Source organism: Dasypus novemcinctus, chromosome X (genome assembly GCF_030445035.2).
Source record: "Dasypus novemcinctus isolate mDasNov1 chromosome X, mDasNov1.1.hap2, whole genome shotgun sequence".
Classification (NCBI taxonomy): domain Eukaryota; kingdom Metazoa; phylum Chordata; class Mammalia; order Cingulata; family Dasypodidae; genus Dasypus; species Dasypus novemcinctus.
This window is the reverse complement of record NC_080704.1, coordinates 147,524,314-147,551,576: the sequence shown is the minus strand read 5'-3', so window position 1 is coordinate 147,551,576 and position 27,263 is coordinate 147,524,314. Positions and strand designations below refer to the sequence as shown.

The window sequence follows — 27,263 nt, the reverse complement described above, 5'->3', positions numbered from 1 at the left end:
CAGAGAGATAATTGGACACTGAGGGGTCACATGGATTCACCATCTTCTGATCCCAGGACTGGTGCTCATGGCTGTGTGGCCTTGGGTAAGTGACTTAACCTCTCTGAGACTCAAATTGGTTCTCTGTAAAAATTTACCCTCTGTCGAGGACTGATGGGAGGATGACATGCAAGTACCTAGAGCAGGACAGTGCAGAGTAGGAGATAAGTAAGACTTGAGTTCCTTCTTTGAAGGCCCCTAGGAAAGAAAGACCACCTCCAGGAAGGGCCCCCTGAGCACACTTCCTGACAGATACATGCTCCCTGGGAGCTGGAAGGGACACCACTGTTGCCAGCAGAGGCAAAAAGAGTGGACCCCCTTCCAAAACACAAACAACCTTCCCTGATTTTGAGTTCATGATGCTCTCAGTTCCCATAGCACAGCCTTGTACTTGATGATATTGTTATCTACCTTTTGTCCTCAAGCCATTTCAGTGTGTACATCACTCCCTCCACTCGATCATAAGGTCTTTGAAGATAGGGAACCAATCCTCCTCTTGTCAAGTTTCTTCCATAGTACCCAGCAAAGAGCTGGAGCACAATAGATATTGGCTTGATCCCTGCCCCATCCAAGGAAGGGCAGGAAAAAACATACACATATTCTTTTGGTATCAGAGACTGCTTGATGAAAAATGGGAAACAGGATCTAACTACTCTGGAAGAAACTGGGCCTCTTGGGCAATCCATACTATTTATGTTTAAACTTTCAGAAACAAGGAGAGAGCAGTCTTTCAACATGAGTCAAAATCTCTTTTAAGGGAAGCGGACTTGGCCCAGTGGTTAGGGCATCTGTCTACCACACAGGAGGTCCACAGTTCAAACCCCGGGCCTCCTTGACCTGTGTGGAGCTGGCCCATGCACAGTGCTGATGTGCGCAGGGAATGCCCTGCCATGCAGGGGTGTCCCCCGCGTAGGGGAGCCCCACGCGCAAGGAGTGCGCCCCATAAGGAGAGCTGCCCAGCGCAAAAGAAAGTGAAGCCTGCCCAGGAATGGTGCTGCACACACGGAGAGCTGACACAACAAGATGACGCAACAAAAAGAAACACAGATTCCCATGCCACTGACAACAACAGAAGTGGACAAAGAAGAACACGCAGCAAATAGACACAGAGAACAGACAACGGGGTGGAAGGGAAGGGGAGAGAAATAAATTAAATAAATAAATCTTTTTAAAAAATCTTTCAAGACTTCTCTATCCCATCAACTGCATGGGCTCTCTAGAAAAACATATCTGGCCTGTGACCCATGCCCTGTGGGTATTTCTGCCCGCTGATGACACTGAGTGACAGAGTGAATTAGTCCTGAAGAAGTGACTCAAGTCATGAAAATCTCAGGTGGCAGCGAAGGCTGGTAGGGGGTATACCTTGGCACATGTATGTCACCCTAGTAGGGCGAGCTGCCACTTCTACACATCACAATCAGAAATGTCTTGGAAGAAAGCAAGACATGAAGGCATGTGGTAATCTATACAAATTTTATTTTAATATCAATTTTTATGGAAACAAACAGGTGTCAGCTTTATGCAGGCATGGAAAAAAGGGAAAGAAAAATCTCCAGTGATAATTTATATTCTATTTACACCATTTGGTTTCAACAGGGACAGGAAGTTTTACTGTTGGTTTCCTGTGGGAACTCCAGTTTCTGCACCTTCCCCTGCTGCCTCTCAGCATCACGATACAGCAGGGATTTCTGGGCCTTCAATCGGCAAGCCAGGCACATGAAAATTGACTCCACGTTCTGGCTCTCTTTGGGGTCCTTGGCTGATGTCTCAAACAAGAGCATGTTGTGGGCATCGGCAAATTTCAGGGCTAAGTTAGAGGGTACCTGAATCTGTTCCCTCAAGTCACACTTGTTGCCCACTAGCACTTTCGGGACTAGTGGGGGTACAGCATGCCCATTGCATTCTTGGATCCACATTTTGAGGTTGGTGAAGGATGTCATCTTGGTGACGTCATAGACAAAGACCACTGCGTGCACATTGCGGTAGTAGTGTTCCACCATGCTCTTGCGGAAGCGCTCCTGACCTGCTGTGTCCCACACCTGAACCTGGAAGATACAAGGACCCATAGCCGGAGTCAGCAAAGAAAGTATGAACAGATAGGAGATAACATGGCTCTGGGGCATTTATAAAACTGAGATTACAGCTCTGATTCAGGGAGTGGTTCTCTGAGAAGTATGTTTCAGGGCTTATCAAATTTTTCTTTCAAGGTTTTTAGTTGAAACCCTAGGATGTACCTTGGCCAACCTTTCTGGAGAGTGATGTGGCAATTTTATCCACCACCTTAAAAATGTTCAAAACTTGTAGAACCTGACTCCCACTTCCAGAAATCTGTACAGAAGAAATAGCAGAGAGGGTGGGGGCGGGGGTAGATGGGAACTTCGTATTTCTTGTGTGATGTTTCTGTTAACCTACAACTATTCTAATTTTTTAAAAGTTTTAAGAGAAAGAAATAGCAGACAGGTGGGGAAAAATGTCTACAGATATCTTCATTGCAGTGTTCTTTATACTTTGATAAACAGGAAACAATCTAAATCCTCATTTAGGAGAGGTATATTATCCAGTCGTTTAAAATAATGTTTTCAAAGATGAAATGATGGGGGAATTCTCACAAAATAAAAGTAAGTGAAAAAAAGCAGGTTATAAAGTTTTTCCTGTGCTATAGACCCAACTTTTTAAAAAAATATGAAACATAGACATACGTATAGAAAAAGCCTGAAAGTAAACACACCAGATCATTAATGGTTATTTATGGGCAGTGCAACTAACTGTAAGCAATGTTTATTTTCTTGTATATTTTCGTATATTTTCCAAATTCTCTACTACAAGTGTGCATTACTTTGTTTTTGTTTGTTTGCTTGGCATTACTTCTTAAAGAAGATGAAGTTATTCTTAAAGACTCAAATTATTTTTAAGTTCACCTCATTGTTATATAAAAACTAATGTAGCTCACTGGATTTTTCTTCTGCATCTCAGCTTTTGAAAGAAAGGCCAAATTATGAGGGGGGGGCGTGTGGGGAGCTCATATCAGTAATGTATTCAAGGAAACAAGTCCCAGGAGATATCCTGGGGTCAATACATTCAGTCCAATCTATTTCCCTTTATAAAGCCAAAGTCTTGGACAAGGGAAATTCATGCTCAGAATGACAGTCCCAAGGCCCTGTACAATTCTCAGTTATCAAAGAAAATTTGATTATGGCCACTAATTGACTACTATAGCTCTTAAAACAAAGTATAGCCTTTATTTGGGGTTAGCAGTCAGTAAGTATAATCTAGTAAATATAATTGAATCTCTTTGCTGAGTGAAGATCTTACAGGGCCCCAGAGTCATTACCCTGAACATCAATTTTCATTGTCCAGGCTCCCTTGATCTCCTCCATCGACATGGTTGCCAAGTTCCTTTGGTATGACCTTCAGATGTGCCCCTTCTTCTATTTCTATTTTCATGTCCCTAGGCCAGACCATCCTCTCCTCACTCCTGGTTTATACTAAGTCTTTTTGATTCTGGATATCTCCATTCCAGTATCTCTCACATACTGCTTTTGGCCTAGCCTTCCTAAATCCCTGTTCATATCAGCATGTCATCCTCCACTTCAGGAAATCACCATAGCCCTCCACTCCATGTGACATAAAATGGAAAATTTCCTGCCTGCCATAATTTGATCCCATCCAACCTAGTTTCAAACTACTCAGCTACACCAGGTTCACTCCCTCCCCTGTACTTTTTTTTTAAAGATTTATTTCTTTAGTTATTTCTCTCCCCTTCCCCCCCATCCTACCCCAGTTGTCTGTTCTCTGTGTCTATTTGCTGCGTGTTCTTCTTTGTCCCCTTCTGTTGTTGTCAGCAGCTCGGGAATCTGTGTTTCTTTTTGTTGCATCATCTTGTTGTGTCAGCTCTCCGTGTGTGCAGCGCCATTCCTGGGCAGGCTGCACTTTCTTTCCCGCTGGGCAGCTCTCCTTATGGGGCGCACTCCTTGCGCGTGGGGCTCCCCTACGTGGGGGGCACTCCTTGCGCGCATCAGCACTGCATATGGGCCAGCTCCATATGGGTCAAGGAGGCCTGGGGTTTGAACCGCGGACCTCCCACGTGGTAGATGGGCGCCCTAACCACTGGGCCAAGTTCACTTCCCCTTCCCTCGTACTAGTCTTAGTAGGTTGTGCTTGTCTGTCCTTCCCCTACAGAATTACCTACCCACTCATTGCCCCATCTAAATCTCACCCATTCTTCAAGGCTTGATTCCTGCCTCCATATTCTTCCTTAAACCTCCTCCAACTTCTCTACAATTCTCTTTACTCAGGAAATCCTATTTACTTTGAGTCTGTACCACACCACTCAGAAGATGTTTATTTGTTCTCTGATCGTTCCATCAGTGCTCTTCGCAGCTCCTTAGCTAAACTGTAAGCTGCTTTCTGCATCAGATCACTCATCATCATCGTTGTCATTATCAGAAAGTGTTATTGGCCTGAGCCACCCAACATACAAGCAATCTGGCATCCTGAATAGACAAGGCTATTTCAGAGTGAACATCTGACTTGGGTTACACAGAAAAACATAAGTCTTCTAGCCTTTAAAAGTAGAAGACTGAAGGACTGGCTTCTGCAAGCCAAGATAGAAACGATTTTCATTTGTTTCACCTTTCTGGTGCTCTGAGCAGGAAGAAAGGGTGAGCAAGCCAGGAGATGAATAGAGGTCAGTGGAAAAAGGCAGGTATACCATAAGAATATAATTACCACCTGGCTTCTGATCCTTCATTCCCCACTCCACAGTAGTGGTAAACTCTTGTCTCTTGCCTCTGAGTGAGGCTGAATTCCTACCAGCCCTCAGGCATGTGACAGATGCTTTAACACCATGAGCTCAGGACTCTAAAAATACCTGCCACTAGCAGGAACATGGGTGGGAGTGTGTGAGGTGTTTGGGGCTGAGTAGGTTGGCTGTTTGGCTTTTCTTTGGCTTCCTAATTGTGTACACCACCCAAGTTACTGGAACTGTGGGGAGGTCCCTCTCTGCAAGAGCCCTTCTTTGCCTTTCTGATGGTACAGGAAGCCTGGAAGCTTTTATTTGGAGGTTCAACATTTAAACTGTAGTCACTGCTCCCATCCTAGCTCTTTAGAAACCCCTACTCAAGTTCTTTGCCTTCCTGTCTGCAGTGAGAGGTGAGCTGGGAAGCAGGCTGCTCACAGCAGAAAAGCAGAAGAGCCAGTGGCATGGTGTCAGAGTCATCAGAAAGGTATAGCACAGCAGGCAGGCTCACTGGACACATGAAACGATCTCATTTGGCCTGGGGGTACAATGTTCCTGTTCTCAGCATCCTCATAAAGCCCTGGCCCCTACCTGAGAGCAAAAGCATCGCCTTCCCCTTTCTCTCACCTATTCCTCCTTCCCTGTGGTCACTGCATCCAGAAGGTAGACAGGGTGAAGACCACCTCTCAGCCAGATGCACACTCTTTTCTCTCAGAGGACCAGTGGGATACAGTGCAATCAAACCAACCTGATGCAAATCTCAGCCCACCCAATCATTTACTAGTTAGGTCCTCATCTTCAGTGTCCTCATTTGGAAAATGAGGATAACCATCACAATCTTGTAGGGATCCGGTAAGGATTCATATTACCTGCAAGTACATGACACAGTGCCTAAAACATACTCTCCCTTCCTCCCTGGCCCGAAACCGCCACTACTAAATTTGGATGGACAACTACTGGAGAGGGTTGGAAACACCGCCGTAGGCTTTGCAATCGCAAGGCCTGAGTTCTGGCCGCAGCTCCTCCACTCACCAGCCAAGTCGCTTAACCTCTCTGAACTGAGCCTCACTTCCCTCATCTGCATAATGGAAACCTGAGCCTCCCCTGGTGACTGGGAGGATCCAATGAAATCCCCCATGAGAAGGAGTTTTTGCAAAATACGAAGAGCTCTGCAAATATTAGTTGCTATGCCTTGTCTCAGAAGGCCCATCAGCCCTCTCCTGTTAGTACTGCTCCTTGGATTCACTGGATGCCTCCTGGAAAACAAAGAATGCTTGGCTTCTTGAAAAAGTGCTAGATCCAAGGCAAAGGCATTCTGGTGGGGAAAGAGAGGTGAGAGGAATGCGTGCCACATGCCATGGGTGGCCGGAACAGGCCCCAACTGATATGGGTGCTGCAGGAAGGTCAAGGGGCACAGCCAGGGAGCTGCCAAAGATAATTCTAGCCTTTCTAACCATTTTCCTGGGGCTCTCACTGCCTGAGCAAACTTCAGCAAGTCCCCCACCCCCTGCACATGCTCCTAGCTGACACGGGCATTTCTTTTCCCTGGGGAACATATCTGGCATCTTTCTGTAGATGAGGCATGAATGTTCTTTTGTTGGAGGTCAATGAGGGAAGGCAGAAGTGGATAAATGGAGACAAATATATCTGTAACCTTTGGAGGATGCCCAAGTGCATGATGGGAAAAGTTTAAAAACAAATATTTTCAACCAGCTGGACTGTCCCATCTGCATCTAAGATACATACACACACACAGCTGCACAGAGAATGGCAAAGGAGGACAAGAGACAAAGAGAAACTCCTGCACAGAAAGAGGCAGCAAGGGAGGCAGAGAAGAACACACTGATGGATAATTAACCATTAAGATAACTGGCAGAAGATGGAAAGCTCAGAAGCCCTAAGAAAGACATGATGTCATTCCGACTGCAGGCAGCTTCCACGGGAATACTTAGCTCAGCCTCTGTCCACTCGGCAATGTAACACAGGAAGGTGTTTTTCCGAACGAGCAGCAGAGGAAGAGGAAGCCACAGTCCTGGGCCTTACCTGCCCACAGCCACCGCTGACTTGCAGTATGCCTAATCCTGAGGGCTGGGGCAGAGGGGGTGCCCAGCCTGTGGGAGAGACCAAACTAGAAAGGAGGGGGGCCTTCATGAGAATTTACAAGGAATGTCTCAAAAAATTAGTTTCTGAGCCTCACCTCCACTACATCCTTGTTTGGCACTTTCCAAGGCTTTTTAGACAGAGACAGGCTCTTTACAATGGAGCTAAACCTGTAGGTGGCAGGCGCATAATAGTAATTAAGGGGAGCTCCTGTTGTTGGGGGAAGCCTCCACCCTTCTTGGGCTGATGTTCAGAAGAACTGTCAGCTTTCCCATGTGATGCTCCTCCGGGTCCCAGTCAGAGGTCACCATGTTGGTTGGGTGGCACATGGGGCTAGCCCTGAGTGGAGGTTTGTATGCTCTTCTAAGCCAGTTAGCATATCTGTGGAAAGGGCACTTAAAAAGTGAATCAGGAAACACAAGTTCTAGGCCTGATTGTATGCAATCATGGGCAAGTCCCTCTCTGAGCCTCAGTTTCCAATCTGTAAAATGAGGACTCTGGACTAGAGAATCTCTAAGGTTTATGTCATCTCTGACCGTTCTCAGATTCTCATGCTGCAGGTGAGAGAGGTCAAAGTGAAAAAATGAAAACCTGGGTATCAGCTTGGTTTCCTGTGTGCAGTTGAAGGAGACATCTTGGAGGATCCCGGTCCTTGGGCTATAACCCTGGGTCCCAGGTCTAGAAGAGACCCTGAGGCTGGCTGCCTGGCATCCCAACTCCCCCTTCCCACACTTTCCCTGGGCTGTATAATTGCCTCCTAGAGTAGCAGAGTAGCAGGCAATGGTAAAGAGCATGGGCTCTGAGTCAGGGTTGAAATCCTGGCCCTGTCACAGGCAAGGCAGTATGGTGAGATGGTGAAGGGCCTGTGTTTAAGAGGCCAAGATTGAAGCTCAGATCCATGAGACATTGGGCAGGATATTTAATCTCTCTAAACACCAGTTTTCTGATCTCTAAAATAGGGAATGATAATATTAATGGCACAGATTTCACAGGGTTGCTGTGAGGCTCAAATAAGATAATACAGGTAAAGTGCCTCACCTGGGTTCTTTGTTTAATAGTAAATAAAACTTCTTATTGCCTACTCACTTGAGGCTTTCCTTGGTGTTCGCATTAACCAGGAAACACTGGATTAGAAATGTTGCAATGGGGTGGAGGAAGTGGCAGGTATTGATTGGAAAAACTGGATGGCTTCTACCTCCTATGGCTGGCCCTGGCAATGAAGAAAGTAGCCTCAAATAAACTAAATCAGTCACCCCAGCAGGCATGGCGGATGCGCTACCCTGGGACCCAGGGAGGCAGTGCAGGAGAGACCACACTGTACTCTTGGAGTGGGGAAAAGAGCTGGCTGAGAACACTTCCTCTCTCTCCCGTGAGGGCTGGTATGTTGGAGCCATACAGCCTTCCATTGCTGGCAGTGGTCTAGGGCTACTTTGGCATGCCACACTGGTCTTTTCACTCTCCCCCAAAGGCAGTCACCTCCTAGTGTGGTTTTGGCATTTGTTCCTTGAGGGGCTAGCAGGAGTGTGGGGCAAAATCTCCTCCTGTTTAGATATTACGTGCTAGCTTTCCAGCTGCCTTGCTCTGCCATCTTCTCACAGATATGCTGGCCTCTCACCTGCCAGCTTTGGCTCTGAGATTGCAGCAGCTTTCCAAGAGGCAGGGTCCCCATCTCACAGCTCCCGTGCCTCACCCTGATTTCCTTCAGAATCTGTGTAAAGGGGGCTCCTCTATGAGCCGTGTCACACGGCTTTGCCCTCCTGAAAGATATCAGCTTCCGGAAAAAGACCGTATTAAGCACTTATCTGCACGTGGTGTTGTGCTGGGCTCTGTTTCTAGTGAGTCACACTGTCCCAGGCCCTGCCCTCTGGGAAAAAGTCTGGCAGAGACTGTAAAATCCAGTTTGGCTAAGTCCTGGGGTGTGAGAAGGGAAGGAATGGTTTTCAAATTTCCCCAAAAACCACTGGGTGGTGACCCTCGTACACTCCATTTTCACCTCCCATTCCCCACTTTCTAGCTTCCTCCTCTCCTCTCTTTCTCCCTTCTCCCTTGTTTCCTAGACTCCTAAACACTTCTTTTTTCCCCCCACCTAAATATCAGAAGGACTTATAGCCCCCTTTTGAAATACTTTGGCTTAATGTGACATGATTTTAAACAAGTGATAGCATTAAATTTTAAGGATCTTGAGGGTTTACATAAATACGCTCTACTTTGGATTTACAAAAAAAGGGCATGTTTTGGAAATTCCAGAATCATACAGCCTGACATTAAAGAAGTCCTAACCAAGCAAACGTCCATGGAAGAGCCGTAGGGAAGAATAGAGACAGATACCTATTTGGACTTTAAAGAGAAACGGAGCAATTTCCTGAAAATGCAAGGGGCACAAAAAGATCCCAATGTCAAAAACATGCCCTGAATTCCTGCTCCTGGGACTCAGTTGTTTTTGTGAGCTCTCCCCTACCAGTACTGAGCTGGACCATCTTCCTGGCATCTCGTGTCTTCACCCAGTTTCTGAAGCCATTTTAAAACACGTTCATTTTAATAATCAAAGAGGCAGGAGTCTTGCACTGTTTAGAGTGTTCCATCAATCTCCCCAGTTACTTAAGGACCAAGTAGAAGGACCCTCCCCCACCCATCACTCAGAAGGGGGCCTTGGAGTCACTTTGGCTATTGAATGGCGAGAGGTTTATGTTCACCCTGACCCTGTCTAGGGTCCCCCAAAAGGCCAGCTGGGAGTCTAGTGTAGTTGGTCCTCAGTGCTGTTTTAGGTGCCTCCTTTCCCCTTTCTGCCCCATAACCCTGCCTCCCTCTGCTCCACTGACACATGAAGACGTCCTTGCCATGTCCTCCCTCCCACCATCCCCTGTGCATTGAAATGTTCCAGTCCAATAGACTTAGAGGTGAGAACAAATGGTCAGATAAGAATATTTGTACATAGACTATTTGATAAACTGATGGGGGGGGGGTCCAAGGTACTTCCCTTGGCTCTCAGATGAGTTGCTCTGCATTTTGACAAAGGCCTGCTGAAGACAATACCCTGATCCAACAGAATGAGTTCATTTAGGTGCAGTTCATTAGGTGCCCCAGACAAGTAAAGGAGTTCTCATTTGAGGGGGGCTGTTCCAAAAGAACAAGGTTTGTCTATTAAGAAGGACTGGCCTGTGACCCTGTCTCAATTACTTTAAAAGGGCTCACGAACCTGTGCAGGAACCATCACCCCTCCCCCTTTCACCCCCAGACCAACTCAGTCCTAATCGTAACTCTAAAATAAAGCAGCTTTCATTCTGTACGGATTTCCATCCTTTCCTCCTCTGTAATGCCTCCGGACTTAGCTGAAGTGGTTTTTGCAGCCTCTTGGCACCCAAGAGGTAGTCGAGCCCTCAAGATGTGTAAAGTGCTTTGGGATCCATCCCACAGAGCAGGACGGAAAGATGCCGCCTACCTACCTCTGCCCACAGGTGCCGCTGCTCCCGGCTCAGGGTCTAGGATGCTTACTCTGGCCGGTGAGCTGTCAGGCAGGGGCAAAGGGCAAGAAATGCAACCACTCCCGCCTGCCTTCAAAATAAGGGTGAGGTGGGAACGGGTCACTGGGAGAGGCGAAAGGGAATGAGAAGGTGTGGAGGGTCTTGGGCTCAGCAAACGGTGACCCAGCCATGCGCTGGACGTTTACAACCACTAGAGCTAAGGCACAGGCAAGGCCCCCTCCCAGATCCCTCCCTTCCCGGGCCTGACCATCTGGATCACCTTGATCTTCTCGCCCTCGATTTCCACGGTCTTTTCCCTGAAGTCCACGCCGATGGTGGCTTCAGTTTTGTCCGGAAAGGTGCCCCCGCAGAAGCGGAAGGTCAGGCAGGTCTTGCCCACGTTGGAGTCCCCAATCACGATGATTTTGAAGATGCGAATCTGCACGTACTGGTCCAGCGACGAGTCGAGCTCCAGGGATGCCAGGCCAGCCGCCGAGGCGGGCTGCAGGCTCCCATGGCCCAGGATGGGCTGCGCCATCTCCCCGGGACCGGACCGGGGTCCCTCGACCCCCCTCGAGGGCTCCACACAAAGAAAACGGTCACGTTCGTGCGCTCGAGGCCGAGCGAGCTTTGTGCGTGTTTGTGAGCGTGTGTGTGAGCGTGTGTCCGCCCGTGTGTGCGTGCGCCGGGAACGCGTGTGCGCGCGCGCGCGAAGGGGGTGCCACTCACCCCAGCACCCCCCCCCCTCCTCCAGCGCACCCTTCTCGACGCTCCGAGGCACCAGCACAAAAGACAGGGAGAGGAACAGGGATGGAGGAGCGTGGGCAGCCTCGAGCCTTCTCCTGCCTCAGCCCGCGGATGGGACGCTTGGGCCGGCGGTCCTAGGGGGCTCGCGGAGCCGCTGCCGCTGCCGCGCCTTTGCCTAAACCCTCCCCTGCTTGGGCCCCAGGGACACCCGGGAGAGAAGCAGCCTAAGGAGGAAAGGGAGGGGGTGGGGAGAGCAGCCCACGCCACCCCGGGATGGTCTTCCTTTCTCCTTGCTCCTATTTATGTTCTAGGTTTCGGAATCCCCACCCCCACCGTCCCTAGGCGCACGGGGTCAGCGGGCAAGGAGCACAGCTGGGAAGGACAAAGAGCTGCACCCGGAGGCATCTCTGGAGTACTTCTGCTTCGGAACAACGCAACTCGGGGTTGGTGGGGTGAGGGTGAGGGCGGAGATACCTCTTTCACCTCCAGAGTGAGGGCAGCTGAGCCGCGCCTCCGCGGGCCCCCTCCCCAGCCTCGGGATAAAAGGATGCTCTGTCTTACTGAGGAAGCAGGTGCACTCGTGGGCCCCAAGGAGCTGGGGAGGGCGCTGCCAATACACGCAGTGGGTTGTGGGGGACCCGCGCAGCTGAGGGGAGGGAGCCCGGGGGGCGGGGGGCACGGGGCTCTGTGTGTAAGGGGTCTGTTTCTGTCACAGGCTTGCCAGATGTAAAGGGGCGCGTGCCAGGCGCCAACCTCCCCTCATCACACCACGAGCACCCATCCTCTGAATGTACAGGAGAGCGGCTCCCATTGGCTGCCGGGGTCGGTTGTGTTTGGCTGGCCAATGGGGAGGGCCCGCCGCGGGAGAGGGCCATACGTGAGTAGAAGAAGGGGGGAAGCTAGTGGTGGCAGCTCCAGCAAAAGGGGACTTTATTTCTGGGGCTAACCATTACAGGTCCAGGTGGAGGGATCCGGGGCCATGGCATAAGCCCCACAGTGCCTTGCATGCCCAAGCCCTCCATTTAACCATAATAACTCCTTCCAGAAGTGTGGAATATCAAAGGGAGTTGGATGCCCCTAGGAGGGTTCGCCCCCCCTGCGAATCAATGTAGAAACGAAGTGGTTAGGTCTATTTTGCCAGAAGCCTAGATTACGCTTGGAAGATGATAAATGAACATAACTTTCTTATGATATGAGCTTCCCAAAGCTTATTAATAATCACACATCTTGATCAAGACCAGTATTCCCTCTACCAAAAGTGATCTGCACGGTCAGAATTTGTTGGTTTGAAATCAACTAAACTGAGGTACAAAGTGCATACAACAAAATGCATGCATTTAATTTAGGTTTTAAGACACACACACCCCCCCCCCCCCCATAGGCTAAGGTAATATTGACATATGCCAATAGCACCAACACATGAATTATTGCTAATAACATCAAGGTCATGGATTCCAGCAGCAAACGTGAGCTGCCCTCTTATTTGTACGTGAGACTGAGCTGCAGGAAGAAGAGAAGCGTGTGACTAAATCCACTCCTGCAAAGAGAGAAACAATTCAGTTCATCAGGGGCAGATCTGTAAGCCAAGTGGAACACTGAATACTCAGCCAAATCCAAGTTATTCAAAATGGCTAGAAAAACGGGGTCTTCTACTTAAGCTTTTTAGCTGAGTTTGCAGATATATTTACAACTAACCCTTTTATCATATATGTATGTCACCCATTTCTAAAACCCTAGATTATACTATTTAACATTAAAATCATCCAGAGAAGAATTTAATCTTAATTGGCTAATCCAAGGTCATTATTACAAATACCAATTACCACTGTACAATGCAGTATTTGGGTTTTTTTTTAATTGTCTGATGTCTACATAATAGTTTACTGGACCATTCTCCTCTGTATCTGAAGTCCCTGGTAATCATTATCTACAGAAGAGTAGCTGTAAAAATGGGGGTTAACTATTAATTAGGCCTATTCTATAGGTAGAGCAGAGAGGTTTTGCCAACTCCTAGCCAGAATGAATGGTAAATTCCTGAGTGATATAAAAAATAAATATTACAATCCCATAATAATATTATTAGATGTATGCTTCTGGCAAGAACTGGTCCCTGTGTCTGAGGATTCACATTGTATTTGTAAGGTAGAAACTGATTTTTGGGAATATGGTGTCTCAAGATGGGCACCTTGTCCTAATAAAAAATGTGATAATATTGTGGGGGGGGGACTTTCACTTATATTTCTGGAATTAGTTCGATGTGGGTACTTTTTCAAAAAATGATAAAATATAATTTTTAATTAAAAGGACAAGAAAACTAACAAAATTAAGTGTGCCACACCATGCCTCTTCTTTCTGTTGATTGAACATCATTAAATTATTGTCTTTTGAATATACTCAGTGGTTTTCATAGGTACCTGATCCTCATGATTTTGAGAGTGTTTTCCAAAGCCTCTTTCATGAGGGAATGAAATTTTGTATTTAATCAACCCATATTTATTACTGGTCTTTAGAAACATCGATACCTTAAAAATATCAAACAAAAATATTTTCCCTTATTTTGGAATTGATATTTTCAATATTTATTCCCCAGTGCAGCCCTAGGTAAACATATCATCCATTGGCTACACTTCTAAACAGTAATCTATTCTGCTTAATGGGTAAGAAAGCCCTGGATAATTTTCACCCAATAGACTGCTTCCTGGGTTAAACCTCCTAAAACAATGCCTTTGTAATTTCATTCCCTATCCCCATTTCACATACACAAAAAATCAACTTCATCATTTACGGCCAAGCTCTTGCCAGTTGAAATCTGGTCCCACCATATTTACCAATCCTTATCACTGCTTGTCAATATCTGGCTCTGCCCCAGACAGATTTCTCACTGTCCTCTGAATATGTGCCGGAATTTTGTTTTTATACCTCCAAGACTTTTTTTAAATGTACATTTTATTTTATTTTTTAAAGATTTTATTTCTCTCCCCTTCCCCCCCCCCCACTTGTCTATTCTGTGTCCATTTGCTGCGTGTTCTTCTTTTTATCCACTTCTGTTGTTGTCAGAGGCACAGGAATCTGTGTTTCTTTTTGTTGCATCATCATGCTGCGTCAGGTCTCCGTGTGTCGGTGCCATTCCTGGGCAGGCTGCACTTTCTTTTGTGCTGGGCAGCTCTCCTTACGAGGCGCACTCCTTGCACGTGGGCTCCCCTACACGGGGGGCACCCCTGCATGGCAGGGCACTCCTTGAGCGCATCAGCACTGGGCATGGGCTAGCTCCACTCGGGTCAAGGATGCCCGGGGTTTGAACCACGGACCTCCCATGTGGTAGACGAACGCCCTATCCACTGGGCCAAGTCTGCTTCCCTCCAAGACTTTTAATTTAACAAACTGTATGGTGCTTCCCATAAGACACTTTAAAAATATTACCTCATTGGGAAGCGGATATGGCTCAAGGAGTTGGGCACCGCCCTACCACATGGGAGGTCCCAGGTTTGTTTCCCACTGCCTCCTAAAGAAGACTAGCAAGAAAGCGAGCTAATGCAACGAGGAGGTACAACAAGGAAACACAAGAAGAGACACAACAAACAGGGAGCGGAGGTGCCTCAAGCAATTGGGCACCTCCTTCCCATATGGGCAGTACTGGATTCGGTTCCTGATGCCTCCTAAAAAAGAGGAGCAGACAGAAGTGCAAACAACAAGTGGGTGGGTGGAGAAATAAATAAATCTTTTTTAAAAATTACCTCATTAACAAGCCTATGAGATTGGTAGATGAGGAAAGTGAGGCACAGTTAAGTGACTTGCCTAAGGTCACATAGCTTAGGAAGTGGCAGAATCAGGATTCAACCTGAGGCAGTCTGAATCCAGAGTCAGTATGCTTAATCACTGAAAAATGTTACCTTTGGTGACAATGTATTCCTTCCATTCTCCACTCTTGTTTGAATTTACTACCCAAATTTTAAGGCACAGTTCAAGTCACACTTCTTGCATTTCTACCCCATAGTCTTTCTTCTTGCTCTGGTACTATATCAGATATTATTATTTACATGACCAGTATATGTCATCTCCCCAGCTAGACAGTGACCACTTCCTATGCTTTTCATATCCCCCCAGACTTCCTTTCACAGTACAGTCCAAGTGGCAAGTGTTCAATAAATACATACTTGTTAAATGACTATGTAATTCAAATGCTTGAAAAAAGGCATATGTTATATCCTGCATACAGCTAAAAACGTATTTCCAATTTAGCTTATATTTGGCATATTCAAAACACCTACTTACAGTCAGCCCCTCACCCTGCTCCTCCCACAATTCTGAAAGCCCTGCTGAGGATTTTTCTCACACAAAGTGGGTGAAACACGAACTCTTTATTTTTATCAGCAACAGGCTCTCAAGCACAGAAGCTATAATAGCAGGAAAGACTGCAGCACCTGGTACAGTATCTAGGACACAGAATTGCACAATACAAAAGTGATACCAGGGAGTAGATGTGGCTCAAACCATTGAGTGTCGGCCTCCGACATGGGAGGTCCCTGTTCGGTTCCGGTGCCTCCTGAAAAAACAAAAATAAACCAGCAAAACAAACGAAAGAACTCCGGGAAGTCAATGTGCCTTAGTAGTTGAGCGCCAGCTTCCTACATAATAGGTCCCGGGTTCATATAGGACAAGGTTACCTGGGTGAGGGTTATGTTGGGACTTTTCTGTTTGGTGTTTGTATTCTTGCAACTATCCTGAAAATTTGAAATTATTTCAAAGTAAAAAGTTCCTCCCCCACCCCCCCACCCCAAAGAGCACCGAGTGATTACTTGCCCCGGAAACAGAATTTGGGTGGTGGAAGCGCAGGCAATTTGTAAAAAAAAAAAACGGAAGCCACGTGCCCCAGCTCGGACCTATGGAAAATCTGGAAGTGGACAACCTCCACAGAAACTGGAAGGCTTAGTTAACGGCCTTAAACAGAACAAAGTGCGGTACTGGATCCACGCATTGTGAGGAGTTGTTATCAGCTCCCGCCAACGATACAACAGTACAAATCTGTCCAGGGACTGCTTTTCCAGCTCGCTCAGCCCGAGAAGCTGCCACCAATGCGTGGAAATTTACACCCGCGAAGAGTGCTCTTTTCAAGGTGCGCAGCGCCGGCGCATGCGTACACCCTCTCCGCTCCTTTCCTGTGTCTCACCAGGCGGACCAATTGTAAGGCGGCGCCGAGTGCTGCGCCTGCGCGGGAGGCGACAGGTCGCGGTTCCCCTTCCCAAGCTCCAATGCCCAAGGGCAGCCAGGAGGAGGGGCCTGCGTAGTGTGCGAGTAGAGCGGGGGGAGGGGGCAGGGGCGCTCGGCGTTTGACCCGTCCGTTGGTGCGTGAGAAGAGAGGCAAGGAGGAGGGGTTCGGGAGAACGCTCGTCGAAATGTTCCGGTGTGGAGGCCTTGCGGCCGGTACCTTGAGGCAGAAGCTGGCGCCATTGGTTGGGACAGTGTGCGTCCGATGCCCGAGACCCAGGAACCGGCTCCCAGGTGACTGACTGACCCATCCCGGGCAACCCCCCCGCCCCCCGACGCCCAAGCGCCTGGGCGCCGTAGGCGCGCTCCCCTGCCTGGCAGCCCTTGCCGCGCTCCCCCCCTTCAAAAAACTTCACGCACACACAGTCGCAGGAATTCCGAATTGGGATTCAAACCTTGGGTGTCTCAAGCAAAGGAAATCGGCCTTACCAGGCCGAGGTGACCTTCAAGGGGATTGAACCCCAGTAGTCCGCATGAGGCCTTTTGCTAGGAGGATTTGCTATTGAGGGATAACGGAACAACTGGCCATCTCCTATTTTTCCGCCTCCTTGCCACCCTCTTCTCTCTTTTAAAGCAGTGAGGTCGAATAGAAAGACTTTGCCATTTTACTGACGTGTAAAACTTTAAACAGAACCTTTAAGCTCTATGCTTCGTTTTCTTCTGTAGATGAGAGTACATCTACCTTCCAAAACCCCAGATGAGAACCATAGAGTTGAATATCATGTGAAACAAGAACAGTGTATTGCAAATAAAGGGTTAATTGGCGGTGCATTAGACACCAAGAGTGTTGGCCCAGGATTAATTTGAGATGTCTGGTCAGTGTCCTTCTTGGTCGTCTTTTAATGCTTAATAGGAACAATTTATAGAAAGCATCGTTTTTGCCCTTCCTGGAATTGTATCATCAAACTTCAGCGCTGTAAGGGATATTTCTGGTAAAGTGCAACCCACTCATTTTATAGATAATAAACTGAGACCCAGAAGTGAAATTACTCGCCCGAGGTCGATAGCTAATTAATAGGCAGAGCTGAGGCTAGTTCCCCTTGTCAGAGCTCTACACTGCTAACTAAAGTTTAACCTCAAAAGGTGAAGAATGAATCTGGTTCCCCTTCCGGTAATTAGCCAGATATCCGTGAGTTTAACTGAACATGACTTGAGCTTGCTTATATGTAATCTGCACAACTTCGTGGTGTAATGAATTATCCACCTACAGGAGGTGCATTTTTAAAAAATCAGTAACCTTTGAGTGACCATCCCAAGGCATTTGTTTTGAAGTCTCAGTGTCAGAAGTTAAACCCTTGGGGATTTTCTAATGTGGAGAGTAAAAAATGGACAAGAATTCCCTTCAATTGTTAAGGTTTTTTGGGTTTTGTTTTGTTTTTTTCATTTTGTTATCCTTTTTTTAGGATACATACATCACACAAAAAGATTGTTAAGGTTTTTGCAAATGTATATTTGAGCACTTTTTCCCGTTGCTATGCCTTAAGAAAATGTTTCCTGATGGGTCTCCTAAGACATGTTATTCTGGGAGCTTAAAAACCTCTGCCTTAGCTTTTTAACCAATGCCCCAGCCTGTGGACCTCATCTCTATAGATTTTGTACATCGAAATGATGGTGCTCTGTGCAATTTGCACAGAAGCTTGAGAAGTATCATTTAATCTGAAGATTTTTACCCACACTGACCTTTCAAATTTTGTGTACTTATTTTGCTGAAGACTCACAACTTTTTACCAGCATTGTGAAGTCTGCCTAAAAGTTCTTATCAGGTAAACATGGATTTGCAAAGTTAAATTGATTTATTAAACATTTGAAGGAAGTTGGTGATATTATAACTACCAAAAAAAATACAGGCTCGAAAAATGTGTTTTTTCCATTGCATGATTTTGTTCAAAGGTCATTTACTATAGAATATTTTCTTTTTGACATATCCATCAATCTCCTTGTACATAACTTTTTGTCCTTCGGCCAAGCACCAGAGTATGACATCACCTGCCTTTAAAAATGGGTGGGAGGGTAGGGTTACAATTTCAAAAAAAAAAATTATGATAGGAATTAAACCTGTTTTGTGTCTCCATTACTAGAAGCTTTTAGTCTGATTTCTTTTTCATATTATTGTATCTACCATATATGTTTTTGTGGAGGTGGGGAAATGGTTTGTACACTATTACCCCCTCACAGAATGGAGATCAATAGAAGACCAAAAAGTTTGCCCTTTCTTCCTTCCGTCCCCACCCCCAACCCCATTCATTGTCAGAATGTTAGCAAACTCTAAACTTGCCTTGCAGTTATCCCAACCATAAATGTCACCTCTGTCATGTTTATCTTCATTATAGGTTGCATTTTGTCTTAAAACTGTAAGAGATACTATTTGTTCATTTACTTTATTTGCATACTCTGCCTCCTTCCAGAAATGATTGAAGGCAATTGATAGTTACTACTTACGTCTATATTCAGCACTGAGGAGCAGGTGGGTTAGGTAATAGATATTTTCTGTCCCATAGTATTTTATTTGGTCACAAACGGTATGCTGTCCATGTGATCAAACTGACCTCTGACTCCTGACCTGAGGCTTAAATGTTTGAACATTTTCTCTCTTTGGAATCTTCTTTCTGTCCTCACCTCTTTGAATAGGAAACTGGACTCCTGTGGGCAGGCATCCAGACTTCTTGTACACTGCCAAATTACACTTTTTTTTTGAAGCTTAGAAGATGAGCCTTCTCCCACCATTTCTGCTGAGGCAGTGCTTTCCAGAAGAAAATATCTGGCAAGTCAGCCTTTTCTGAAGCCAGTTAATAAATTATATTTTCTAGAAATTTACTAACTTTTTGAGGGCATGTGTTACATGTCTTAACTTTCTTCTGAATCATTTTTCCAAAAGTTGCATGGTCATTAATTATGTGGAGGGCCTACCTCAAACCTATTGAATGACAATCTGCAGGAGAGAGTTCTGGGAATCTATATGTTAACAAGCCATTCCACAATTCGTATGATCAGGCAAGTTGGGAAATAGTATTTTGGATAAATAATGATTATCTGCCTTCAGTTCCACTGGCCTAAGAATTAAAAAAAAAAAAGCCAACTGAGAAACCTTGAGTCTCTTGTGATTTGTATCAAGCTCTTTTTTTATTCTTTTTTTAAAAATGTTACATACAAAAAATATGAGGTCCCTATATACCTCTCACCCCACAAGAGGGAAGAAGAGATATGATGTGGAGGCATTTTCAGGACTTGGAGTTGTCCTGGATGGTACTGCAGGGACACATGCTGAACATTGTATGTCCTGCCATGGCCCACTGGGTGGACTGAGGGAGAGTGTAAACTACAAAGCTCATTTTTTGATATTCAGAATCTATCAGCCATTCTCCCCTCCTAAACTATATGGTACCTGAGGACAGGGATTATGTCCTCATCTTTGGCACATACATGGTAAATTTTCAGTGACTGTTGTTGAAGCAGATGAACCCCCCCCCCAATACTTTGGAGGACTTGCCTTTGTAGAACAGTTGCTAGATTACTGTTTTGTCATCTCAATCATTTTTACTATGGTGCCTTTCATCAGAGTGGTTCACACTCTACTGTAGTTATTACTACTGTGATTTTTCTAAAATTCCAGGAAGAGTTGATGCTAAAAGAAAAAAAAAAGCTGTTAAAGATAAATAGTTGTTGGATTCCTTTTAAAGAGACATCTAGCTACAATGGACAGACCATCTAAGCATGTCTTGTCCTGTGTTTTATCCATGTTGGAAAAATATCAGATTGCCATTCAGGAAACTAGTCTCAAGAGCATATATACCTCTTAACCATTTGAAATTCCTAGGTACCTCAAATGTGTAGATATATTTCTGGAAAAGACCTTCTGGGGGTATGGATAAACAGGAGATTATGAAACCTACATAAAAGAACTTAATGGTTTAGCTACTCATTCTAATGCTGTTATTCTGTGGAATTCGAGTTTACTAATTTATTATTAGGTATCCTGAAATAAATGGGATCTGGCTAAAACTTCTTTGAAAATAATTCTTCAAATGTTCAGTCCCTATCAATAAAATCAGAATAATTTCTATTTCCTTCATTCATGCATTAATTTGACAAATATTTATTGAGCAGACACCTACTGTGTGTCAGGTACAGTTATATATAGCAAATTGCCATCAAGAATTGATTCCTAAGTGTGAAGAAGGAAGCTCTACCACTGTATCTGTGGTCTGCAGAAAATCTAAAACAAGTAAACTGGTATAATAATGAGAAGTCAAGAAGTAAAGTTGGCTTACCCAAATTAGTAAAACAAGTGAAAAGGCATGTGTCAGTCATGACGTAAAATTTCCTAAAATTTTGAAGCTATGGAGGGAAAGGTGTGGGAGTAATTTTATGGATAAAAGAACATTAAGAGAGTGGGGGATGTAAACATCCATGCAATACTTAGGACCTTTTACAAACTTAAAGTTACTTTGTAGGTAATTAAAAGTTAGTTTGTTCATGACAGTGGTGTATTATACTTCTTTTCAAGCAGTAGCTTAAATGTTAACCAATTTTAAAAACCAATTTACTTTGAATGTCTTGGGGGAGGGGGGGTGCAGGTTGAGCCAAAAGCTGCTGAACTTTACCTAAATCAACACTCTTAGTTTTATCAGTTTGTGAAAAGCAACCAATAACAGAATAAACATATCGGTATTATATTAGAACAAAGTTGGTTTTGATGTCTGGATTTAGAATCTTCTAGAGGGTTAAACAGAATAAAAAATATTTTCAGTCATTGAACTTGGGATGGAGGTGGGGGACAAAATTTAGTTCACTGAATTCTACTCAACCACATGGAGCTCCTTCTAACCAGTTTCATTTTCTAAGCTCTGACAATGATCAGTTTCTACTTCAAATACGTCATCATTTTTATTGACTTCTGAAAATCAAAAGCTTGCCCAGGTTGAAATAAGACTCTTTACCCTTTCAGGTTTTTTTTTTTTTCATGATTTGCTCTTATTTCCACATTTAAGCCATTTTTCTTACGTGTAGTGATGAAAATTTTCTAGAGCAGATAAGAAATAACAACAGTAAAGAAAAATACCTTTCCAGTTCTAAGAATATAGATCCATAGTCTTTTATCTGCAATTCAGAAATCCAAATAGCACTAAATAGCAAGTTTTTTGTAACTCATTTGCCAGTAAAGGCTAGACTGGAGAGAGGCTATTTATAATCTTTTGTTTATCTCACTTACTATGATTGGTTATAGAAATGTGAACATGTTATTAACATGTTTGACTGGGTTGCTGCCCTTTTCTCTGCTGGGTTTCAAATTTAATATTGGTATATGCGCTATATATATATGGAGAGAGAGAGACGTGCACACACACTTTAAGAAGCCAAACAATTCTGAATTCTGAAACACCCAAGGTCTCAAGGATTTCAGGTAAGAGACTTCAAACCTGAATTGGGCTTGTTTTTACCCTTCTGTGCCCTGAAATTGCAAAAGCAAGTGGCCGTGGAATTCTACTACCAGTGCCCCTTGTGTTTGTCATTTTAAAGCCTAGTCAGGGTGGGAACATATCTACCAACCTCTAGACTTGTAGCTCTTAAGGTGTGGTCCCTAGACCAGCTGCATTACTATTACCTGGGAACTTGTTAGAAATTAAAATTCTTAAGGCCTATTCCCAGATATTCTGAATCAGAAACTCTGGGGATGGGACCCAGCCATTTTGTGTTTTCACAAACGCTGCAGTGATTCTCATGCATTCTCAAGTTTGAGAACCACTGCTCTAGATCAGGGTCGGCAAACTACGGCCCACAGACCACCTCAGTTTTGCTGTGTGTTTTTGTATGCCCAGTGAGCTAAGAATGGTTTTTACATTTTTTTAATGGTTGAAAAAATCGAGAGAATAGTATCTTGTGACACATGAAAATTATGTAACACTCAATTTCAGTGTCCATAAATAAAGTTTTATTGGAACACAACCATGCCCATTCACTTATATATTGTCTGTGGTTGCTTTTATGCAACAGTCAACAATGGCAGGGTTGAATAGTTGTGGCAGAGACCATGTGGCCTGCAAAGCTGAAAATATTTACTATCTGGTCCTTTACAGAAAAAGTTTGCCTACCCCTGCTCTAGAACAACAGTCAACATGAGGAATATCACAAGCAGAGAAGGTACTGAGACCTTCCTTCATCTGAAAATGTCAGCATCCCCTGGAGAGAAAGAAATCTCTGAAACCCTTACATTTCTGTATGCGAGAGTTGTTGTGATCATAAGATCCTTACATAGCTGTACATAGTTTTAATTAAAATAATCTTTACATTATTTTGGAGGAGTAAGAGCCAAGTATTTGGTGGAACTTTTAAGTTTAGTCATTCTGAAAATTTCATAGTCCAAAATTCTTTAGTTTCCTAGGGAGAAGAAATTCATTTTTTATTGAGTTTTTGTTATTTTTTTCCCCTGAGCTTTAACATTTCTGTTCCCAGCTCACATAATTTTCATAGAAGACTGAGCTGTGACCTGGTTAGAGTGTGTTTCAGGGTTTTTTACTCTGTACAAAGTTCATGCCGTTTAGATTACTCCATAAATGATTGTCATAATGTGCCAGGTAGCCTGGGGCTAACTTTGTATATCTCTCTATTTATATTTAGTCATCTCTCTTGTTTATTTCATTAACTGTGAAGGTATGAGGGGAGATGTGTTTGCCCATAGGTTTTTCATTATTTCTGGAAGTTATAAAATTCTTCCCTGGGTCTCATTAAGTTGTACTTTAAATGCTTCAACAACTTAAGAATGTGCATTCAGGTAACTGTAGTATTTGTGTGTACAGTTTTGATTATATTTCTCTTGGTCATTTAACAGTGAACACCATACAGCCTAGTGGGTAGTATGTCTTTACTTGCATAATGCATTTATGTTTAGTCATAACTATGTATTAACTATTTTATTTTTGTATATGTGTGTGTGTCTTAATAAATTATGTTCCTTAGGCAACTTGTTCCAGCGATGGCATGTTCCCCCAGAACTCCAGATGACAAGACAAATGGCTAGCTCTGGTGCATCAGGGGGCAAAATCGATAATTCTGTGTTAGTCCTTATTGTGGGCTTATCAACAATAGGAGCTGGTGCATATGTAAGTAGAAAAGCAGCTTATGAGAAGAAGCTGCCAAACAGCTCCCGTTAATGGAGTCAGTACTACTCTGCTTTCAGACTTTTGCAATTAATTCCCTTTTCTCCTTTTGGAAGAATTTCCAAAAAGCCTTCTATAAAATGCCTACTGTTTAATATCCTGAGAGAGCCAGTTTGGGAATGATGGATTGATTGCTTGATATCTGCTCTTTTTATTCATCCCTTTACTCTTTATTTGAAAGATACTGTGTTTTCTTAGATTCAACTAACCCATAAAATTGTATCTGTTCTTTTGGATGTAAAACACTAACCCATGAATAAGGTCAGCTTCTCATCTTCATTGCAGCTCCTTAGCACAATATTTGATTTTTACTCATTTGTCAGATATTTCTTTTTTCCTCAACTTGAGGTAAACATTAAAAAACAACAGCCTTCAATCCAGAATATTAAGTACTCCTGAAAGGAAAACTATCCCTGAATCTCATCCTAAAACTAAATTATAGAAGTAGGCCTAGTAGCCCCAATAAATTTTGAATGGAGTTTGTGTGGGATTGAGAAATACGGTGTTTAACTGCTACATAGTATTGGCACAATTATAGCTACTTTAAAATGAACTCTGATCAACATAATTGGTCACAAAGGAATTATTCCGTGGTTGTTGTTTTTTTTTTTTGGCTGGGTTTACTGTGACTAAGCAGATCAATCTAAAGTTGGATCATGTAAGGTTGAATGAACCAACTTAGATAACACCTAACAATACTCTTGATTGAAGGAAGCTTTTTTTTTTTAAACTTAGAACAAGTGGTTGGAAACCATTACAGTTTTATGTCTTTATACATTGGCAAAACAGCGAACTTCTCTTTATTCCTTGATCACTAGGTTAAAAAAAAGGGACATGAAAATTATTTTTAAGTTGCCTATGTCCTCATATCCTGACCTGACTCCCAAACACACAAGAAGAGTAGAAAACTCATGCCAGTTTTGAGTCAAATCAGAGTAAGAACTAGGTGACGTTTGTCTAATGAAATTAGTCATTTTCCTCCAATCCTAGAGCAGCATTTTTTGCCCTTTTTTTTTTCTTTTTTAGCAGAGGGTAACCAAAAAATGCTTCCCTGTTTTTGTATTGAATGTTTCTTCATTAATACTTAGTGCTTTTTCTATTTCCTTTTGTTTCTTTCTTGGCCTTATCTTTACCTACAGTTGTGCAGTGTCATCACCTAGGATCCCCTTCTAGATCACTAGCGTCTACAGGTGCTTCTGGGAAAGATGGCAGCAGCCTAGTATACTTCTTAATTGTAGGAGCAACAGTCACTGGGGCAGGAGTTTATTATGTAAGATGCTTACACTAAAATATTTTGGGGTAGGGTGGGTGAGATCATGGCACTAATGAGAACTTGAGCCATTAGAATACGATAAAATATTCACAGCATATGCTTAGTAGGTATTTATTAAAGGGACATTGTCAGTCAATAGGGAGTCCCTAAATCTCATTCTTCAAACTGTTTAAGTCTCACCAGATATATCTAAAGTCATAAACTGAATGATTATTGCAAAACACAGCATCACCCCTTTCTTCGAAACTTTTGCCAATTTCATAATTATTTTTATGATGCTAAATTATATTGTGCTTTAGTGCTGCATACCTAACAAAACAGTCACAAGTAGAAAACATTGAATAAGCAAAATATAGGTAACTTGAACACCGTCCACTTTGAATCATTTTAGGTAAAATATAATTTTTTGTGTTTTCTGGAAAACAACCCCTGACTCTTATTGTGCAAAGGCATTTTATTGAATGCTTCTGAGGAGATCTAAAAAGGCATAGAAATTGCAATATTCTCCCCACTCAGTCCCAAATTTGGTTTCACAGTAAATTCGTTTGGCATTGTCCCTTTTCTAATCCCTAATGTGGTCAGGCTAGTGGCTGAAGTGGTACCAGCTAACACATTTACATAGATTGCTTTCTTAAATGTTTCTCATGCATAATTCAGATACTGTCCTCTGAGCCTTAAAGTTTCCATTCATCTCTCAATGTTTCCCATCTGTTCCACCCCATTCAGTAAAAAATAGATATAAAATATTTGGGTTTGATATGTTTGTAATAGTTTAAACCTATTAAACCTCTGGTTTATGTTGCATACCAGAGTTGGATGGCCATAACAGAGCTGACCAGGCAAATTCTCTTGATGGTGGGCCTCAAGACACAGCTGGTCACTGTTGTTTTTTCCAACTTAGAAATACCTAAGAAGCACAAGTCCTCTCAAGCCATTCAGTTAAATGCCTCATTGCCTTCTGTATTTATCCAACACTGGTAATAATAAAGCTACTATATTATTAGCAGTTCCAGGTTAAGTGATAAGCTTTTGTCTACCTGCAGTTGTTATTGAACTATTTTGTACAGTTTTGCATTAGGTTTTAAATTATCAAAAACTTGATCTGGGGTGACTTAGACTTTTTCTTCACTGAAATGGTTATTAGTCTCGAGAACTGTGAACCTAAAATCAGAGTTCAGAATTGATGAGAATATGACAAAGTCATAAGTCATAACTTTTTTTCCTCATTTGAGAAAATGTTTCTAATTTAAATATAAATCCTACTTTAACAATCTTTTTAAAGATTTATTTATTTCTGCCCCCTCCCCTGCCATTGTCTGCTCTCTTGTGTCCATTCGCTGTGTATTCTTCTTTGTCCACTTGCATTCTCAGTGGCACGGGGAACCTGTGTCCCTTTGTTGTATCATTTTGCTGCATCAGCTCTCTGTGTGTATGTGCAGCACCACTCCTGGGCAGGCTGCGCTTTTTATATTTTTTTGTGCGGGGTGGTTCTCCTTGTGGGGCGCACTCCTTGAGCATGGGACACCCCTACATGGGGGTATCCCTGCGTGGCATGGCACTCCTTGCGTGTGGCAGCGCTGCACGTGGGCCAGCTCACCACATGGGCCAGGAGGCCCTGGGTTCGAACTCTGGACCTCTTATATGGTAAGCAGACACTATCAGTTGAACCACACATCTGCTTCCCCTACTTTAACAATTAAGTATGAAAACTGCTTTAGCAATTCCTGTATTGGAAGTCCTGTACTTCTCTCCTTCCCTGCCAAAAGAAGGGAGCAGCACTGAGAACAAGGAAGGTGTTTCTGAAATGTTTGCTTGGGGTCCATACTTTAAACCAGTGACTTTTTTTTAAACATTTGATACGTAACCCATTATATAAATATAGATACATACAACTAAAACAAAATTCCAAAAAATAGTATTCTTACTATGTGTGATATACACTAAAATTTTCTAACCTCTTCTATTTTTTTTAATGCTGGTCACAGCCTACTCAACTGATCTCACAGTATTTGAAAAACACTGATTTGAACAGTGCTGGCTGCTTAGATTTCAAATATGGACTCCTGATTGGCATGAATGTGAGAGTTTCTTCTCTTTTGCTGGTGATTAGATCCCTAATCTCAGTCCTCTGTTACTTTTCAGGGAGCACAGCCAAAGCAGCCTTTAGAATATTTAATATTTTACATTTAGGTCCTTTGCCATTGTTCTTGGGATCATATTGCCTCACACAGAAAATGACCTGTTTCCTTTCAAATCCCTTTAAGTTGAATAAATGCCACTGTGTTCATCTGTTCAGGAAAAAAAATGTCTCTACTAATATTTTTCATAAATTTGTAGTTTTTCTTAACCCAGCATATATTCATGTTACTAATTGGAAATCTGTACAAACTGAGAATAGAGAATCCCTTGGGGGAAAGATAAATTTTTATTTCATATGTCTAAAAATGTACATCAAAACGTTTAGCTTCAAAGCTGATATATATTCC

The 27,263-nt window shown here is 43.6% G+C and overlaps 2 protein-coding genes and 1 long non-coding RNA gene across 4 annotated transcripts in view; 1 reads left to right on the top strand and 2 right to left on the bottom strand.

The window, feature by feature from the left end:
- Positions 1–1,498: 1,498 nt before the first annotated feature.
- On the bottom strand, positions 1,499–11,660 carry RAB33A (RAB33A, member RAS oncogene family). Its single transcript, XM_004465670.5, has 2 exons — positions 10,619–11,660; positions 1,499–2,084 (listed from the first exon to the last, which is right to left on the bottom strand). The coding sequence occupies exons 1-2, from the start codon at positions 10,874–10,876 to the stop codon at positions 1,629–1,631; spliced, it is 714 nt and encodes a 237-aa protein (XP_004465727.1). The 5' UTR covers positions 10,877–11,660; the 3' UTR covers positions 1,499–1,628.
- Positions 11,661–15,424: 3,764 nt separating this feature from the next.
- On the bottom strand, positions 15,425–15,886 carry LOC139438032 (uncharacterized). Its single transcript, XR_011647898.1, has 2 exons — positions 15,750–15,886; positions 15,425–15,628 (listed from the first exon to the last, which is right to left on the bottom strand). It is a non-coding gene; the product is annotated as an uncharacterized lncRNA (long non-coding RNA).
- Positions 15,887–16,292: 406 nt separating this feature from the next.
- The window catches only part of AIFM1 (apoptosis inducing factor mitochondria associated 1), a 39,208-nt gene continuing 28,237 nt past the window's right edge, over positions 16,293–27,263 (top strand). Inside the window, exons 1-3 of one of the 2 annotated variants that reach the window (XM_004465667.4) lie at positions 16,447–16,584; positions 22,425–22,488; positions 23,305–23,447. In XM_004465667.4, coding sequence (XP_004465724.1) covers positions 22,464–22,488; positions 23,305–23,447 — 168 coding nt within the window. In that variant the 5' untranslated portion in view covers positions 16,447–16,584; positions 22,425–22,463. Of the gene's footprint in view, positions 16,585–22,424; positions 22,489–23,304; positions 23,448–27,263 lie in introns of both variants that reach the window. The other variant, XM_004465665.5, reaches the window with a different exon arrangement.